At 47.9% G+C, this 19,775-nt stretch overlaps 1 protein-coding gene across 1 annotated transcript in view; it reads right to left on the minus strand.

Moving 5' to 3' along the window:
- The window catches only part of FSTL4 (follistatin like 4), a 397,058-nt gene extending 378,076 nt beyond the window's left edge, over positions 1 to 18,982 (minus strand). Inside the window, exons 1-2 of the mRNA XM_077138433.1 lie at positions 18,841 to 18,982; positions 9,917 to 10,052 (exon numbers count right to left, since the gene is read on the minus strand). Of these exons, the coding sequence (XP_076994548.1) occupies positions 9,917 to 10,042 (126 nt within the window). The 5' untranslated portion in view covers positions 10,043 to 10,052; positions 18,841 to 18,982. The remainder of the gene's footprint in view (positions 1 to 9,916; positions 10,053 to 18,840) is intronic.
- Between the last annotated feature and the right edge of the window lie 793 nt (positions 18,983 to 19,775).

Consider the following 19,775-nt stretch of genomic DNA (forward strand, 5'->3'; position numbering starts at 1 on the left):
AGGAGGACAGCAGCCGTTTCCCCCAAGCCTACAGAGCTGACTACTACCCACCACCCAGCCTCCCAAAGCACAGAGGATGCTCAGCCAGAGCGGGAGAGAGTGTTGTCAGATGGCCTGCAATGGAAGGGAGTTTAAAATAAACCCTAGAAGAAACACACGCTGTGCTTCAGAGGCCCAGGGCTCTCGCTGGGGCTGAAGCCTGGTATGTCATGTTGGTGTCTGTCACCTCTGATGCTGGGCCAGGCTGCCATCCCCTCACAGACAGAGGAGTGGGGAGCAGAGGTGGTGCTTTAAGCCACTACACCTTACAGGAGAGGTTCCCTGGTGATCTGCGGAGTTCTCTGGAAAGGACTTTTGCAAGAAATAGGGGGTGACTTCCCTTTTCCACCCTTACACACATACTCAATCCAGACCCAAAATAACTCAAAACCAAGTATATAACTAAAGTAACAGTGGCAGCTTTACTTTCTGGCTAAGACCCCAAGAAGGGTCTCCATTTGGACTCAAGATCCTCTTGGAACCCTGAGATGGAAGGAACACTAGGGGCTCAGTCTCTAGACGTAGCATCTAAGCCATGAGACCGAAGCCTCCTTAGAACTTTTAAAGCTCAAGAGTAGGCAATTCTGTCTCTCAATTGGTTCCATCTGGACAACACCAGCCTCACATCACCACCAGCTTCTGGTGTGAACATCTCCCTGCCCCCTCCCATGGGCAGAGTCAAGTTCAAAGACACCTTTTGATTTAGGGAAGACCCGAGCTCCACAGGCCACCCACCCTCCATTTGTCACTCCAGCCAAGAACAAACTCAAGTCCTGAGTTTTTTTTATTCTCGAGGAGTTTGATGAGGCTGTCTCTTATTAGGAGGGAGAAACCACCAGTCAAACAGCAGTGATGTGTCATTTTTCATGGAAGGCAAAAAGATACGACAAGAATCTTTAAAAACTATAAGGTAACCCTACATTCCAATTTCCTCTCTAAAACCCTGCCCTGCCTGTCATTTCAGTGCAGGCACCTACCTGGATTGGACAAGGAAAGCCCATCTTCAGGTTGACTTCTCCCCCATGGGGGGCCGGTGGGGGGGGCACAGGGCCTCTTCCTGGGATGAACACTCATTCCTCCCACCTTGGAGCTGGTCCTTCTCAGCCAGGAACTTAAAACAAACACCATGCGGCACGACACGGGTCCCAAATCTAGAGACCTAGTTCGCTAACCTAGCTCAGATGCCAGCTCACCAGGAAATTCCAGGCCACACAACCACGTGTTTTTCTGGGTCTCTATCTCCCATGAGCTCTAGATCCACATCCCTGTGACTCGTGCCTAAACTCCGACTGGTCCTCGGTCACAAGACGTGACACAGACGGCACCGTGTGGGCTAGGGGAGGGTTGTCACCCGGACTTCCACAGCATGGACCGCCTTCCTTCACTTAGAACTTTCTCCATGGTATGAGCATGGCTTTTATCAATTTTTTTGTAAAGAAAAAGGTATAAATGAAAAGTCAATATGGATTCTAGAGGGTAGCTTAGTTTTGTCTTAAAAATGTTCCCACTTGGCAAAAAATGAGAGTTGTAGGTCTGGAAACCACGTCTCTGAATGAGTATAGTGCCTACCACACAGTAGGCATTTTTAGAAGGTTTCATTCATTTATTCATCCATTCTTTCCCATTATTTAAAGACATTAGTTTTCTGATTTAGTTCTCACAATGTATTATAGTAGTAGCCTTTTTTTAAAATCACCACAATCGATTTTTTGTGAAAAATAACATATATATATATAAAAGCAATAAATTTCAAAGCACAGCTCCATAATTAGTTGCAAAAGTTTCAGAGTTTGACATGGGTTAGAATTCTACAACTTTAGGTTTTTACTTCCAGCTGCTTTAAGATACTAGAAACTAAAAAAATAATATCAATTTACTGATTCAGCAATCATACTCATTTGTTAAACTCTATCTTCTCTGTATAACTCCACCATCACCTTTGATCTTTCTCCCACTCATTAAGGAGGTTTGGGCTATGGCCATTCTAACTTTTTCATGTTGGAAGGGGCTGTCACCAATATGGGGTAGGGAGATGGAACTAGCTGATGTTCTGGAGAGGCTGGGCCCTCTAGGTTTCAGGATTTATCTGCTCCAGGGACCCATCTGGAGGTTGCAGGTTTCTGGAAAGTTACCCCAGTGCATGGAACCTTTGCAGAGTCTTACATAACACCCCACAGTAGGCATTTAACCCTTGTGAGACAAGGAATGAGAGACTCGGTGGCAGCTCTGAGTTCTGAGAACTCCCCCCTTCCCTCCCGGACACTGAGGGCGCACGCAGGGCCTGCACTGGTGCAGTCCACACAGGGAGGCCTCTCTGAACCCAGATCTGCATCCAGAGATGCAAGGAAGAGGGTTTCTGGCCCAAAACTACCATATGGCTCTACTCCTGAGTTAAGTGATGGAAAACTTCTCAACTGTTATCCCTTCCCAAATGGAGAACATACAAAGTGACTTTAGACAATTAACTCAAATATGGGACCAAAACTTTAGACTCTCACACCTGTTATTCGACCTCACGGGAATAAGAAACAAGGGTGGAATTATATTTGAAATAACACTTGAGAGCATTCTTCACAAGCTTTAAAGGGACCCAGTCATAGAGAGAGAATTGAGACACCAGGAAGACCTGAAGGGGTCCAGGTTGACGTCTGACCCCCGCCCCCCTTGCTTTCTAGCTGAGGAAACTGAGGCCCAGAGAAGCAACAAGACTGGTTCAGAGCCCCTGAACTGGTCTGGGCCAGGCTAGACCTGGACCCCAGAGCCTGTTGGAGGATCCTGGGTTCTGATCTTGCAGCAAGCAGACTTTTGGCAGCCTGTACTTCTGGTTTAGAAGGTTCTTACAGAACTTATAGGGTTCTGCTTGATTCTACCCCATTGGGCCATCTCCCAAGTCTTGGGAACAGGTAAAAGAGCTAACAGGCTTTCTCTAGATTACAAAGCACTCAGGAGACAGCGAGGGCCAATCTACAAAACACGGGATGGTCCCTCACATTTGGCCCACATCCCATACTGCCCCCACCTCAACTGCCGAAGCCGGGCAGTGCTACTCACTCACCACCTTCAACAATCTCCCTCCAGAGTGGTCTTCCCTCGCTCTTCTCCCCATCTCCCTCCCCCACTCCGGCCTTCACCTGGGGACTTATTTTCTTTAACACATTGACTGTATCATTCCATCCCTTTGCAAACAAGGGACACACCATGTAAACCACCAGCTGACCCCCACCATCCCACCCCACAAAACTGTGCTCTGCTCTGCACCGTGCCAGCTCCATTCCCGGCTGGCCCCTGTCCACCCCCCTGCCACGCCCAGAAGGGCTGTCTGGAAGACAGATGTTAAAATTAAACTGAAGTCAAGTCAATTTTCTTTTCTGAATTTCACTATAGTCCTTGAACTATCTGAACACAGCAAGGGGCTAGGAATTGCTGGTCTCCAGGGTCAGCAGGCAGCCCTGAGATGAAGTGCTAGATAAGGGAACTCAGATTTTATTGAACAACAAAACAATAACAACAGAAAAACCCTCTTGGTATTAGAAACAGAATCCCAAGTGGAGAGACATTGGCTTTCTCTTGGTCTACGTCCTCCTGACTCAGGGAACTGGCTCGGGCAGAAACTGGTGTGGCCGTCCATCCAGAAAGGAGGGAGGCTGCACATCCGTCCATCCAGAAAGGAGGGAGGCTGCACATCTGTCCACCCAGAAAGGAGGGAGGCTGCACATCCGTCCACCCAGAAAGGAGGGAGGCTGCACATCCGTCCATCCAGAAAGGAGGGAGGCTGCACATCTATCCATCCAGAAAGGAGGGAGGCTGCACATCTATCCATCCAGAAAGGAGGGAGGCTGCACATACAAACTCTCTGTGGCTAGTCATGCTTCCTCCAGCCAACACCAACTGCCCAGCCCCCACTGCACACTCCTTGGGAGCTGCCTGCTCTGCGTGCCGGACACTTGCAGGTGACTAGTGACCAGACAAGGCCCAGGAGCCTCCTAACAGAGCGCCCAGCAGTGCAGGCAGAGGGACAACAGCTCCAGCTTGGCAGGATGGAAGAGTAAGGCCGATGCACATGGGCCTGTTACAGTGCATCTGACACCAACATGACATTTCCTACTCTCTGAAACAGGAAGCTAGAGTGATAACCCATAAGTCACATAGGACAAATCAAGCAGATGATTGGGGCTTGCCAGATCCGATGCTGCCAACTCCCCGAAAAATAGGAACCAGAGCCCCAATTATAACACACGGCCTGGTGCCCTGATTACAAGGGTGGGAAGTTTCCTAGAGGAGCATAGATTATTTAGCAGGCAGAGGCATAAATAAAGCAGCTAATGAGTAAATGCCAAATTAAGAGGAAGAAAAATAGTGATTTTCTATGAACTCCAGTAAATGCTCATTTTCCTGGGTCACAGAACTTTTCAGGGCCAATTAAAGCTCTGCCAGCTATGATCTCAGAACACGAAAGGGCCATGCACTTGTGATGAACTGCGACAGAGGAGAAAGACTTGCTGGGAGCAGCGACAGAGATGGAGCATCCAACAAAAAGAACAAAGACAGTGACTTGCTATGTCCAAAAATAAAAAATAAATTAAACCCCAAAATAGAGCAGTAACCCAGAAATTGAGGCTCCAGGGGGAGGCTGGGGTAAGACAGCTTCAGGGGGATGATGGGGGGAATGGACCTGGGGGAGTGCACGGGGGTGGGCTTTCCCTTAGGGTTAGAATCATCTGCAGACAAGCCCATGGGGAACCTGAGTTCAGAGATCCCAGTTCACCTGTCCACCTGCTTGAAAACAGGTGACAATGACTCTACAGCCCTCGCTGCTTAAACAAACCTTTCCCCTCACCCGCCCTGCCTGCCAACCATCCCTCTCACCCTCCTCTCTCAGTCAAGCCAGTCTCATCCAGCAGCTTCCCTCCATGACTGCATGATTGCAGCCTGTTCATTTCTCTCCCTTTCCTGACTGCAATCAGTGTCATCATGCTGGCAAGAGCTAAAAAAGGACAACAGTTAATCACCACCTGGGCCTCTCCTTCCCATGCACGCACACTCAGGGAAGACAACTCCTCTGGGACTTGCGTGCCCAAAGTGGCCTCTGGGATCAGCCACAGAAGCACCACCTGGAGCTCGTGAGCAATGCAGAACCTCAGACCCACTCCAGACCCTGGGCACCGGAACCTGCATTTTGCGAAGATCTCCAGGGCACTTGCATGCACATTAATGTTGGCAAGACAAGGTGTGGAGTTGGGCACAGCCCACACTGACCTGGGGCTGCGAACGGGCTCATAGCAAAGCCCCTTGGAACTGGGAGCACCGGCTATGATCTTCCACTTAGGTAGCTGTGGATGCAATTGCACCTCTAGAGGGGAGCTATGCTTGCCCACCTCTTATAGGAGAAACTGAAACCCGTATCCTCTGACGCGGACTGCTCAGCGGAGAGCCACAGTGGGGTGTGTGGGCCCAGAGAGGAGGCAGCTCTCCCCCACTGCCAGCCCCACACCTGCTGCAGAAATCCCGTATCCTCATTAAAGGGGTGCAGGTGACCCCAGCACTCCAGGACCATGGGGGAAGGACCGCAGTGCCTGCTGCTGAGAAGTCAACCGGAGTCTCCTCTTCTTTGGAAACAAGTGCCCAAGGGAGTGCCTAGGAAGGGGATGCTGCAGACAACACAGGTAAGAGAATCATGCAGGCCTGCACATCTGATGAGGCTTACGGAAATGCCAAGCACCCAGCCTGGACCTGCCTGCCCACAGCGAAGGAGGGTGTGTATTCTCTTCATGCCCATGAACAGAGAGGGAAGGGAGCAGACAGCCACTGGGCAGAGCTCAAATCCCATGCACGTGCCTGCGGGATTTGGGCTACTCTTCTCTAGTAATCAGTGGGTCCTGAAGAAGGATCGGGGGCATGGGGGGAGAGAAGATTCTTACCCAGAGGAGGTTGGGGAGCTTGGGTCAGCAGGATTTGTCAGAACCATGACATTTCATAGGAAAAAAAATTAAAGCCCAGTTTTAGCAGCCCACATGCTCCTGAATGTCCACCCCACTGAGAGAGGAGCTGGAGAGTGCCGAAAGGCTCTTAAAGGAGCAGCCGCCTCGCAGGGAGTGGGAGGGCCTGGGCCTGCACCTGCAGCCTGTACCTGGGCCTGTGTCTGAGGCCTGTGTCTGAGGCCTGCACCTGGGCCTGTGTCTGAGGCCTGCACCTGGGCCTGTGTCTGAGGCCTGTGTCCGAGGCCTGCACCTGGGCCTATGTCTGAGGCCTGTGTCCGAGGCCTGCACCTGGGCCTGTGTCTGAGGCCAAGTGTGAAAAAGGGAGAGGGCCAGGCAGCCAGAAAAGGGCCGAAGCTTTCTCAGGCTGACCGTGGGTTAGGGAGAGGGGAACCATGCTTAGAGCTACTGCTACCACCCCACCCATTTTTCCCTCCAACACTTTCTTATCAGAGTTCGCTAATATTAAAAGCACAGAGAAGGACCTCAAAGCGTATCTCTGGTCAGTAAGCTTTGAGGAATACAGTGCCAACAGATGCAAAAGGGAACCGGTATTAACATTTATGGTTGCTCAGGACATGATTAGACACTACGGGTGAGAGTAATTTAGAGAAAGTTAAATAACATGCTTGAAGGCCGCCATTCCATTCTAGAACCTGGGGAAACCACCCAGCCCTTTCAAAGGAGAGCCCGCTCCCGCAATGCCTGCCCACAAGGCTGGGCAGCTTCTGGGGGTTGCCACCCCATCATTTCAAACTCTTTCTTGGATCCCCCCAATATAAAATTCTATCAATTTTGACTTTAATACTGTATCTTGGCCAGAGTATCAAGGAAAGGGGGAAAACGTAACAATATTCACAACTTCAATAAATTGTATTTCTCAGAATCATTTCCTGAGAATTTAGAATTGCATTAGTATTTTCAGTCACGTTCTACCAGTCTCAGCTCTCGGTAAAGAGTCACTCGACCCAGCTATATTTCTTTTATCTATGTTTGTAAAATGGTAAACTCCTTGAAGCTATTTCAACTGCAATCTTTGTACGCAAGACAATAATTAACAAAATTCACAACTTGCTATGTTTACTTTAAAAATCTGCAAACACATAGAGATCAGTCATTTAGTTCTTACTTTACCCTGAGGACACTCAAGTAATTGGTATAACTTTAAAGACAAATCAAACCTTATTAATGTTTTCCAAGTACTTTAAAGATCTTAAAGTCACTGAATATTTTGTGAAGTATCAGGAGGAAGACACACAGAGGAGCATTTTAACATTTAGTTCCTGAAAGTTTTTTGATTTGTTTGTACAGTCTTAGGAAACAGTTGGTTTTTATTCTTCTAGAAAATAAGACTTTCTGAATGTACTGTTAGAAGAGTTTAATATGTTTTTAGACAGTGACTTAGAGATATTTTTAACTACAATTCAAAGAATAAACAATCAAGAATCTACTACACATAAGGACCACCCTAAGATGCTAGTGAGACACGCCCAGTCTGTCTATGCTCCTTACAGGATCACCGGAGAGAGCATCTATGTGTCTGCTGGAAAGGAACCTGTCCTGAGGGAGGCGTGTCACATGCTCGCACACGTGACGGTCTAATCCGAATTCGAAAACACCGGGTGATTTTACGACCGGTACTGAATGCTACATAAGCAACAACTTGCTTAAAAACACAGGGAGCCTGTATTTTGCTCACAAATTGAGTAGGCAACATGAAGAAAAGAAAGATAAAGATGAGCTTTATACATACATCAGATAAAAATATAAAAATAAGAAAAAATAGATAGGAAGGACAAGGAGTTCAGAGAAAGAGACCAAATGGGACCAAGAGTGGTTAAAGAAGGTTCTAGAGAAAAGGCAGGAACCAGAGCTGGGCCTTGGAGGAGGGGAGGATTCAGACATGTAGAGCGAAAGGGACAGTGTCCTAGGCAGGAGGCCCCCATAAGCAAGGATGTGGAGGGGACATGCACAGAGTGTGCCCAAGTCAGCTTACAAATCAGTTAAATATAAATGCTCTGGTCTCTACCTAAACCTTTACTGAACCCACCCCCTGTACTAGACCCATTCACATCATCATCATCATCTCATTTAATTACCGAAATAAACAGACTCAATGAGAACAAATCATGATACTCTGCAAAATCTAAATCTACAGTGAAGATAATCTGGTCAGTGGGGTATTCTGGAGTGTGCAAAGCCATCACTTTCTTTCCCTGCAGCCACAAATTTCTGGACATGAAGACAACGGCATCTCCTGGGCTCTACCTTCAAGGGGTATAAAAAGCAAAACAACCACAAAAAAATAAAAACCAGAAAGCAACAAAACTCACTCAGCACGAGAGCATTTGTTGTTGGGACATGAAGTATTGGAGTGTTAACAGATAAGGACTTAAGATAAAGAGTCCCTAGTTTGATATTAACCTACTTTCAATTTACCTGCAGCTAAATCCCACCTTAATTGGCTCAACTCTATTAAGTGAAATAAGTGATCTAAAACAGTGAGCCAATGAGCCCCAACAGGAAGAAGACTAAATAAACATACCTGTGTCTGTCTGCTTTGCTATTAAATATTCGACCATCTATTTGTAGGATTTAAGTGATCATTTTCTCTCTGGATGGATACGAGTATACTGATTAAGCCATTCCCACATGGGAAATGCTGTTCTCACCGGCAAATCAGCCTCCAGACTCTTTCAAAAGAGCATTAAGTTGCATTCTTCATGGATTTAGATGGGAGAGAGAGTGTTTCTATTTAATCATCTGCTCACCACAAAGGAAGCCACGCTAACTTCAGCAGGAAAAGCACACATTAAATTACTTCTGAAGCTCCCTGAAGATTAAGGCTTGTAAGTTTGGGATTGCATTACAATTAAGTAATAATGAAAGAGAAATCATATTTTTTGATCAAATAATGCACTAATCCTACCCTACACTGTGTATCATTATTCACTCTTTGGAAATGTTGACTTTTCGAGGCAATTTTTATTTCTTGTTCTGCAGGACAGGAAACCAGGAAAAAGGAGAAGGATGTGCAGCAAGGAAGACAGTAGAAGTAAAAATGTTCTGAAATGCACTCTGATAAGAATTAGCATTGACCACATCATGAAACAAATCCCGGGTGGTTCTAATGAGAGCATGTCATCACTCCCTAAGGTGCAGCAAACAGGAAACATTTTCTGCAGCAAAACTGCATCTCTTGTGAGCCACAAATTCACTGGGCCTGCTGCCTGGAACCAGGCCAGGTTGCAGTTTATGAATCCTTTTCATACTTAAGACCAGTGTTCAGTAAGCAATTAGCAGTGTATCGAGACTCTCCAGGGAAGTACTTGAGAACAAGGTTCTCAAGCACTTTTGAAGCATTTATAGAAACCTAACATGCCATTAATCACTCTTATCTATTCATTAAAGGAAACTCCCTCAGCAGCGTTTCTTGCCCGTTTCTTCTCAGCCCGGCTCTATATATCTGAAAAGTACGTACGTATCTGTATCTACATACCTGAAAAGTAGTTCATTCCTCTTAAAACATGTTTTGTAATTAAAATACTTCATTAATTCATATGGGTGTGCTCCACCAATTAGTCTGCTTTTTTCAGAGCTTTATTAAATATACAGAAAAGCCATCCTCTTGAGGGTCTTGGGTAAGACAAGCCAGGCAGCTAAAGCTTGGTTTTAGAACACGTTTTCAGTATTTGAGAGATTATAGGGCCGTTATGTCATGATATAAATCTCCTGTCCATATCAACCCATGCTGCTTCCTTCTGTCCCCCACCAAAAAGGGGCTACTACAATTTTAATTCACTCTGCAGTCTGACTGATCTCAACGGAGCAGGGATCAGAGCACTGTAACACTGGAAAATAGTGAATGTGAAAATGCCACAACAGCCGTTATTTGACAGTACCTCCGCACGCAGTTCCCCCGGGCCAGCGCTCCTGTGCCTGCTGGTTGCGGGGTCCATCCATCCCAGCGCAGCCGGCAGGGACGCCCCCAGCAGTGTGAGATGCAGCCAGAAGCCTCCTCGTTTCATTGTGTTGAGTCTGTTGAGAAAACGACAAATGCTCAGAAGTGAACTAACTGCAAACGAATAGCAGGCTGTGGCGTGGTGGGTTAACCGTCATACTCCAGGATCAGATAAATTTGAGTTTAAATCCTGGCACCACCCTCTTTGTTCTACTTTGGAGAAGTTACATTACTTCTGAGCCTCAGTTTACACAACTCTAAGGTGGGCGCAACAGTCCGTACCACACAGGGTCGCTGTGAGGATTGAAGGGGCCAGGCAGGCACCCAGCGAGACCCCTCTAAGTGCCAGCTGTGCCTCAGAAGCCCACCTGAAATGCCACCTGTCACTACAGCTGGAAGAACAAACCAAGGCGAGACAGCTGGCCCCACACACAATTAACATTCAATAACTGTTGTTAAGGAGTTACAGCAAATCTGGGGCACCCCATTTGTAGCTAATGCCTCAATTTACAAGCTAGTGGACTTCCAAAATGGCATTTTGGGGTCCAATCTTTTCGTCTCAAGACCAGTCATTCTTTTTTTTTTTCTGTTTATATTACTTTTGTTCAATATGCAAGTAATACTTCAAAAATGATACAAGTATTTAAAAATAAATATAAAAGGAATCACAGTATATACACTGTTCTATCAATTTTCCCACTTGATACATTTTAGACAACTTTTTACATTAGTAAATATAGTTCTACCTCATTTAAGAAGTAAATCATTGCAGTACATTAGGTAGGACAATCATAAAATTTATTTAACCAGTCCAACTGATGAGTATTTTCATTCTTCTGCTATCACAATGTTCCAATAAACATCCATGTACAAATAGCTTGGGCTACTTTTATAAATACATTCATTGGGTAAATTAAAATGTTTGGGTAATTGTCTGGAGAACATTCTAATTTTACAGAAAAGGTCAGAACTGAGGTCAGAGGGAAGCGTCAATTTAAAGAACCTCACTAGAATGACTGATCTATTAGGTAGGTGTACAAATTGGCAAAATCACAGACAATTTTTTTCTTTAGTTAGCAGGATTTTAAGTGACTGCTAACCATGCCAATATCAAAGCCAAAATATCTTTCTTGATTCTTATAGCACTTTGTTCATACTTCTCTTTAGTAATGCCTACTGAGAACCTACTAAACGCCAGGTAGAGTTCTAGGTACCCTCATGGAACTTATTCTAGTGGGAGGAAGAGAGTAAATAAACAAGTAATTACAAAACTAACTACAGAGTATAATAAGTGCTGTGATGAAAATCAACAGCAATGGAGACAGAGTACTTCCCAGACACAAAGCACTGTATTATTGAACTGATGGCTTTTTTTGCCAAATCTGCTTTTCTTCTCTCTTTCTCTTCACATTTCTCTCCACTTCTTAAGTGTGTGCTGTGTACAGTGACTTTTTTCCAAAGAACACAATATGGAAAGAATAGGGGTAGAGGGGAGCTTTACATTAAGACAAGCCATTCTTGTAGCAGAACCCAAGCATCCAATGGACATTAGAATTTCAGTAACTTTAAAGGTGCTTCCTGGGTCTTTCCCATTTCCACTAAGGTTATGCCAGGTCTCTATGACATACACATCCGAGCAAGTGATCCTAAAATCATCCAGTAAGTTAAATCAACACCAGTTTCCTTACGCTCACTTGAAGACAAGAAATAAGCAATTCAAGGGACCAAAGAATTCTACAGATGAAGAAACTAAGGCTCTTATCCTGAAACAAATATGCAAGTACGAATCATATGCCAGGCATTGCGCTAATGGAATGAAGACACAGGCTCTTACACTTGTCCAATTAGCTGAGCTTTTTTTTTTTTTTTTTTGGCTTGTTTCTTTGGCTTCCACTGCAAACATCCCAAGCTCACTTGTAGTCTGTACATCTATGAATACAGAACAGATCAGCCAAATAGAACTCATCATGCAGAACTGTGACTCTTACTCAAGGAAACGTTAGGGGTTATTGATGTCTGTGTACACCCCACAATTTAGTGCGTAATTGCCCGTGGTCCACACTGCATCCTGATCATGGCCGGAAGATACAAAGGCAGAGTTTCCTGCAGGCCAGCACCCACTACGGCCCGGCCCGTGGCTGTATAGATCCGGCATCCAGGTCAGCAATGGCTCGTGGCTTACAGGACCCTGGGGCTTGCTTGAGATGTCCCCTCCTGCTCCACCTCCCCATCGTCAATAGCTTTGGGGGTGCCCTATTCTAGAACAAGGTGGGAATCACACACTCAGTGCTGAGATGAGGGCTGTCAAACAAATGCACTCCTCCTACATTCCAGCTTTTGCTTGGCGGCCTGCCACTCCCTAAGAGCTGCCTCGCCAGATCTGCTTTATGCTTTGGCTTGAGACAGAAATACCCACAGGGAAGAGAAGTCAGACTAAAAATTGTGGACATGTATCACCGGCCTATGAAAAGGCAAGGCTAAAAGATATGACTGTCTTTCAAGAGAAGGTGTCTCCCTATGTTACAGAATCCACAGGCTCTGCCTGCTGCTGGTGTTTCTTGGGTCGTTCATCTTGGACATCTGCTGGCAAGGCCAGAGCCACCGGGTAAAGTGTCCAGGAAGCCAGTAACTAGAATCTGAAGGCCACAGCCTCGCCTCCACCAGCACCTACTCTGCACTCTGAAGAAGGCAAAGCTGAGCCAAGAGGTACAACTTTGGGAGTGGTAATGTCAGCCACCCATCTCTGGACTCCAAATCCAGTGCTCAAGCTAGGGTTGTGCTTGAGGTAGGGCTGTACGAGTTCTTACAGGAATGGGGAGAAGTGAAAAACCACATTCAGGATTGCAAGTGAATAAAAAAGTCTTTCCCTAACTGCATCTGGTTTTTCTAAAATAAATAGGGAAACTCCTTACTCTCCATAAATTATTCCTTTCTGAAGGCAGAGCCAGGTTCCAGAGACACTGCAGAAGCTGCTCCTGGATTGTGGGGGTTTTACAAAAACAACAGCTCAAGCTAGAGCTAGAAAGCCATTGCTTTCTACCCCACTTTAGTCTTTCTTCCCCACTCATCTATTATCAAACATTGTCCACGGAATAAGTATACATATTTAAAAAGATGTTTTATTTTCTTTCCATGACTTATAGCCTAAATAAATTAAGAATAGCAAAACAATCAAAAGTTAATTCTAGTTAAAAGTACAGATGTCAATTCCCAGAGTTATTAAATTTCCAAGGCACAAAATCAAGTATTTAATTTTCAATTTGCCTAGTAATATAAGACTAATTACGTTTGATGCCTCATTACTAATGGATGGCATCTAAATAAAATCATGCATGTCCATGGCTATTTTGGTGGGCACCAAATCACTTAATTTAAGATGAGGCCTAGAAACTTCTGGCATTAAAACATTTTAGGGCAGTGCGATGGTGGCTCAGGGGCAGAATTCTTGCCTGCCATGCCAGGAGACCCGAGTTCGATTGCCGGTGGCTGCCCATGTGAAAAAAACAAACAAACAAAAAACCCCAGCTTTTTATTGAGTTGTTTCAGGGAGCCCCAGCCCTGCTCCAACTGGAGGAGTTCATGCTTTGATCTGGTTTGTGTCATGGTTCCCTATGAGATCTCATTTGGGGGGTGGGGGGGTGTCCTTTTTTAGACTTTGGAAACACGTACTGAGCCAACTATTTTACTTTATAAAGTTTATCCAAGTTTGGCCATCACTAGGACTGACTCCACATCCATCATACATACGTCTTAGATGTTACTTTGTACTTACAGTGATAGACAATGTATAATGCGGGCCCCAGTGGCTCAGCAGGCAGAGTTCTCACCTTTAATGCCAGAGACCCGGGTTCGTTTCCCGGTGCCTGCCCATGCAAAAAAAAAATGTATAATGCAAGTTTTATGACAGTTCAGCTCATTAAAAAAGAATTAATATTGGGTCTTAATCTTTTTGACGAGCTGTCTAAGAGCCAAATAGATAGTAACTATTTGGCTAATACATATAGCAATGACTATATGAGTCAGGCACTGTTCTAAATGCTTCACAGGTATTATCATCATTCGCATCTCTACTCTATGTGAGGATTATCCCCAAAGTCAGATGACAGAGGAGATAAAGGTCACAGAAAGGCTAAATATCTTGAGAAAGCCACATGGCAAATAAGTGGCAGAGTTGGGATTCTAAGCGAGGCAGGCGTGCTTGACATCTGTGCTCTCAGCCCCCACACTACCTCTCAGTACTCGCTGGTATTTTATTTTATTGTGATGGGGGAAATCTAGGCAGTGACTAAGGGAGAAAGACCAGAAGCCTGAGACCCAGCCTCTCCTTTCCTCTGAAAGCTGAACGTTGCACAGACCCTCACTTCTCTAGCTTTCCTGCTCCAACCAAGGCTGACGAGCAGGGCTGGGGGAGGTAGAACAGGCAACCCGCACGCCCTCGCACCCCGGGTGGGGCCGCTCGGCACCCTCTGCTCTGCCCTCACTGCTGCTCTCTTTAATGGAGATGGGAACAAAGCACGGTTGAAAAAAGAAACCATGAGAGGATGCACAGGACTCCAGGCACCAAGGATGCCCCTCAGCTCATGGGGAGCACCAGCCTGGTAAATACAGTCCCTGTAGGAGAGGGGAGACAATCTATCAAATTAATTGTTCCACAAATTCAAATAGCCCCACTGGCCCTCTGATAGAGGAAAATACAGGAACACCCCATTACAGAAATGCTACCAATGAGGTCACAACCCTGTTTTCCCAACTTGAGATCAATTTAGGTCTACAAGCGTCATTTAATCCACGCTCAAGTCCTGAGTTTGATTATAAATCTACTTGAGATTGTCCTCATCTAAAGAGCTGGGACAACACTCTCTTTCAAACGATGTCATAAGGCGCAATCAGTTGATTTTGAAGACATCTGGTTTTGAAGACAGCTGTATCACTGCCACCTCCATGGCTTCCCACCTGAGCCCATCATGCCCCGCGGTCACACCTGAGACCCATCTCGCCCCGAGGTCACACCTGAGCCCCATCTCGCCCCGCAGTCAGCAGCACCACGTGCTCACTGGGCTGCTGCACAGACAGGGCACCAAAGGCCCAGATTAGTTCACCCAAGATTTGTAGCCGGGTCTGGACTGAAACCCAGGCAACTGTTTTGCGGCATAACATGATCACAGATTTAAGCAGAGAATATAAGTTTGCATCTTCTGTTTAGATTGAACAATTCTGCTTTTTTTTCAGTGCTGGAGGAGCCCCATCAGATCTCCTAGCCCCAATCTGGGAAACTCACAGGATTTTCTGGTGTTATATTATGAGCTGCTATGTATTTCCATTTTAAATTAGAGCAGTATAACAAATTAGTATGATGTAACATTCCAAATTCTGACTTGCTTTTTGAAGAAAGTTTAAACATTATCAGGTAGATTGTTAGCAGGCAGTAGGCACTGATATGAAAATTCTGAAATCCATCCCACCCAGAGAACCACCCCAGCAGGTAAGCTTTTCTACTGAAATGGTTCAAGGCCACACACAAGCACTGGCCATGGGTTTAATACCAACTACATTTTTCTCCTCCAGGAACCAGCCCTGTTTGGGAAGGGTGGGAACTGGACCTTTGGAGTTTTGGGGAGCCTGTCCCCCAGGACATGGTAACATTACAGGCTGATACAAATTAGCTGCATGGAAACAGCTTCTCTTTGTAACTATCGGGACCAGAAATTTATGAAGATGACTTGGCAGAACCAAGTGACAACACCCAGTCTCAATGAGAACAGTAAGATGGTGACCCCCCCCACCCCGGGCACCTGCATCCCCAACTCTTCTAACTGAAGAGGCGCTGTGCATTTTCCACCTGGGACAGCTGCAGCCAACAAGTAAAAATCAACTGGGCTCACCGCACGCTGCAGCTCTCTTCTGCAGGCCTGCCCGATATTAGAAAGGAATAATAAAAGCCATACCAAATCCCAACCATAAGCCAGAAAGCCTTCCCTCTGATACTTTCTTCTCAGAGGTTTAGGACCCTAGTTTTTCATTCGTGAGTGTTTTGGGGAAAAAAAAAGAAAAGGGTTTAAACTTCCTAAAATAGTCCCCAACATATCAACCCTGGAAATTAGGCATGGAAATATATCAGGCTAACCCTGTAGCAAGCCGTCATGAATTTAAGTTCCACTTCCTATTAATTATCTACTCTATATTTGGTTAACTCTTCTAGTATTTGATAAATGAGATGCCTAAATTATTCTAAATGCAATGTATAAATCCATGCCATCCCCATTTATCATGTAGTTTAACACATACACACATACACTATAGCTCCAATGCCCCTCATTCTTCCAACATTCAGATTATGGCTTTTAAGTGACTATACTGTTTGACTTGAAGTTCCATGTCTTGTGCTATGGAGTAGAAGGTAGCAAATGCAAGGAAAGATGTGCTCTTGAAATAACTCTCTAATTTCATTAAGGACCACACAATCCGTCACACATAAGCAACATGAGAGAGTTGAGTTTGAAGAGAAATACCTAATAGAGCAAGGTAGGAATTAAGATAGATTTTATGAAATTCTGACTCTTAAATGCCAGCTTCTGGAATATAGCGTTAAGTTAAACAAAAGATCACAATACAAAGGTCACTTCAAATCAAGGAAAAAAAAATCCTGCCACTCCTCCTAGAAGAAGGGATCTGGATTGCTTGGTCAAGACAGAAAAACCCAAGCTCTCCCTCCCTCATCCACCTCCAGGGCACAGCCAAAGAAAGGGTTAAAAGTTCCCCCAATTTCCAGAAAGATAAACAGGCACCTCTCTGGAGGAAAAGAGAGTCCTTCTGGAATTATCAAAAACTGAGAATAACCATAAAATTCTAAAAAAGAAAAAGCCACTGGAACAACTTCAGTGAGCCATTTTAACACATTATATCAAAATCAATTATTTTCTTGCATGACCTTTGACTCAAGTCTTGCGGGGGAGGGGGGTGCTTTTCCCAAGGCCAGGAGGAAGAAAGCAGACACTGGGTCAGTCTGTCTAAACCGTGGTCTACTGACACTGCAGTGTCTCCCGCGCACAAAACTACGTGTGGCAGACATGGACACTGTCAGAGCCAGCTCAAGGCTTCAGGCTGAGTCGCTGGCTGAGGCTTTCTGGGGCTCTGGTGTCACAGAAGTCGCATCACTCCGCTCACCTCCCAGATGAGACCCCCCACCTCCACCTGCCCACTGCCCACACCCAGAGTCTGTACAGGGACAAACCCAGAAACCACTTCAGGATTAAGAGGCCACTGCTAAAAGTCACTTCTGGTTTCATCTAAGCCTGGTGCTTAGGAAAAAAAAAAAATGGGACCATTTGAGAAAAGTCCTAATTTCTTCGAGATCCCTCCCCTGCCCTCCCCTCACAAATCATGATACAGCCCCACTTGCTGCACGCTTTGACCAGCAGTCACCTCGCCACCTCGTACTGAAACTCTGTTTATGTTTGGCCCAGAGAACATGGAAGGATGTTTGTATCTCGGGGATCCATGGGGTACAGTTCCCGGCGCACAGGCTTGCAACAAATTCACGTAGGGTGCAGATCAAATCTACTGGCGCCGTTTTTTCACTCTCCAGAAACCTCGGCGGAAGCGACACCTAGAGGGGACTGGAGGAGAGGCTGCCAAAGCGCTCTTCATCTGTGTCACGGACACTTATCAGGAGGGAGGTCGGCTGGACAGCGCATCGGGGAACAACTCTCCAGGCAGATGACACAGAACTGGTAGTGTCCAACTCCACCAGGTCCCCAGGAACTTCCGGGAGACCGACGCTCGGCGCGGACGCCGGCCGGGTGCAGGGCACTGCTAGGAGCCCTAGAGCTCGCAGCGGGTTTCTGCTCGTGCAAGAGTTGCAGGCACCCATGTCCTCAGGTGGCAGGCCGTGGGTGAGCCCGCGCTTTGTCAGCTGCAGGGATCCCCGAAGGCTCGCGCTGCGCTCGCTCCCAAACTCAGGGTGACACGCACTCAAGGCGGAGCGCTGTCTGCCTCCCCTAAGTCCCCCCGAAACTTGAAACAGGTTGCTTTCCTTTGCTAGTGCAGAGAGGCGGAGATCACCTACGTTATAATGCTTTCCAGGGACCAAGTACCCTGCTTGAACGACCCTAGCACAAATTGTTCCCTAGAAACTCCCCAGAGGGTCACACCGGCCACTCGCTCCGAATGCACACAGCCCGGCAGAACGAAGCGCGGGATGCCCGGAGCGGGGCTGTGGCTCAGATAACCTCCTCCAGCCTCCCGGGCGGAGCCCAAGCGCTCAGCTCCCGACGCGGCGGATCTCGGGGTAGTGAGAACCAGGCGAGGCGCAGAGGGCCCTTGAGCCTGCAGCGGAGACGCAAGTTTCCCCGCAGAGCCGGAGCTGAGGGCTGAGGGCGCCCGCCCCGCGCCCCAGCCCAAAGCCAAGGGCACGGGTCCGGGCCGAGGGACAGCCACCCGCCTGGCTTTGCCAAACCGCTCAGTGTCGGGAGCCCAAGAGCGGCGCCTGCAGGCTCACGGGGCGGGCAGCTCGGCCCCAGCGATTCTGCGTCGCGCCTCGCTCGCCACTCGGATCACTCCTGTCCCCTCCGCAGACCCTGGCCATAAGCCTAGGCACCCGAGCTTTTACCTCGAGTCCCAGCCCAGCCCCGGGCAGCTCTGCCGCGCGCCCCAGCCCCGGGTCCCGTGCCTGCGGCCAGTCGGGCAAACTTGGCTCTCCCGAAGCAGGCAGTGAGGACAGGCAGCCGCCAGGAGCGCCCGCGCCGGGCCCTGCGGCGAGATGCGGGGCCGCGGGCGCCGGGACCCCAGTGGAGCGCAGCGGGACCGGCTGGTGGCTGCGGCCGCTCGGCACCTCCCCGCGCCCGCTCGGGAACGGCGCCCGGGTACCTGAAGCAGCCAGGGCCGAAAGGAAGACCAGGTGGCCGGACACTGGAGGTCTGGAGGAAGGGAGCGCCCCGTGGCGGCGGCGGCGGCTACCGAGCTCCGTGTCCTTCGTTCTGTCCCTCTGACTGTCTGCGGGTCCGGGGCGCGCCGGGGGCTCTCGCGGCTCCAGCTCTCTGCGCCGGGTTGCCTCTGCTCTGCCGCCGCCGCCGCTGCCCTATTACTGCAGCCGGGACCGGAGCCCGTGACGTCACCCTCCGGGCCCCGCCTACCCAATCGCCACCACCTGTGCGCGCCGCCCGCAGCCGGCGGGTTAGAGTCGCGCGGGGCCCGCGGCAGGTACGTGGAGCGGCGGGGCGCGCACGCCGCGAGCCACAACTCCCGGGAGCGCCGCGGAGGGAGGGGGGAACGCGCTCCCGCTTCTGACGCGCGTGGAAGTGGGCCGGCGATACTCCCTCCCGCCACTCCGCACCCCACACACATACACACAGGCGCGCGCGCACACGCACGCACACACACACACCCTCCTCCCTTCTCCTCCTGTCTCGTTCCCGGTCCGGGTTCTCCGAGGTCGTGCTCTCAAGACTCGCAACCGGTCTCTGTCAGTGGCCATTGCTTGCAAAGCCCAGGGGGATTAGGACACTAAGATCTGTCCCTGAAGGCAAACTCAGGTGACCCACCGCCTCTATCGAAACCCGATAACCTGCGGAGGAACCAAGTTTTTTTAGTTCTCTCTTCTGGGTCTCTCCTTTCTTAACTGCAGAATTTTATGGGACCCTGGGCATGTAGGTACAGTCTCAGGTCATATTTTGGGGACCCCAACCTAATGGTCATTTTGCTTTTACTAACAAGCCTAGACATAGTGGTGTTTTCTAACAAAGTGGAAATGCCGTGGTAAAAACTAGTCTGCCCCCAAATGGTAAGACTGTAGCCCAGTCTGG

Source organism: Tamandua tetradactyla, chromosome 20 (genome assembly GCF_023851605.1).
Source record: "Tamandua tetradactyla isolate mTamTet1 chromosome 20, mTamTet1.pri, whole genome shotgun sequence".
Taxonomy (NCBI): Eukaryota; Metazoa; Chordata; class Mammalia; order Pilosa; family Myrmecophagidae; genus Tamandua; species Tamandua tetradactyla.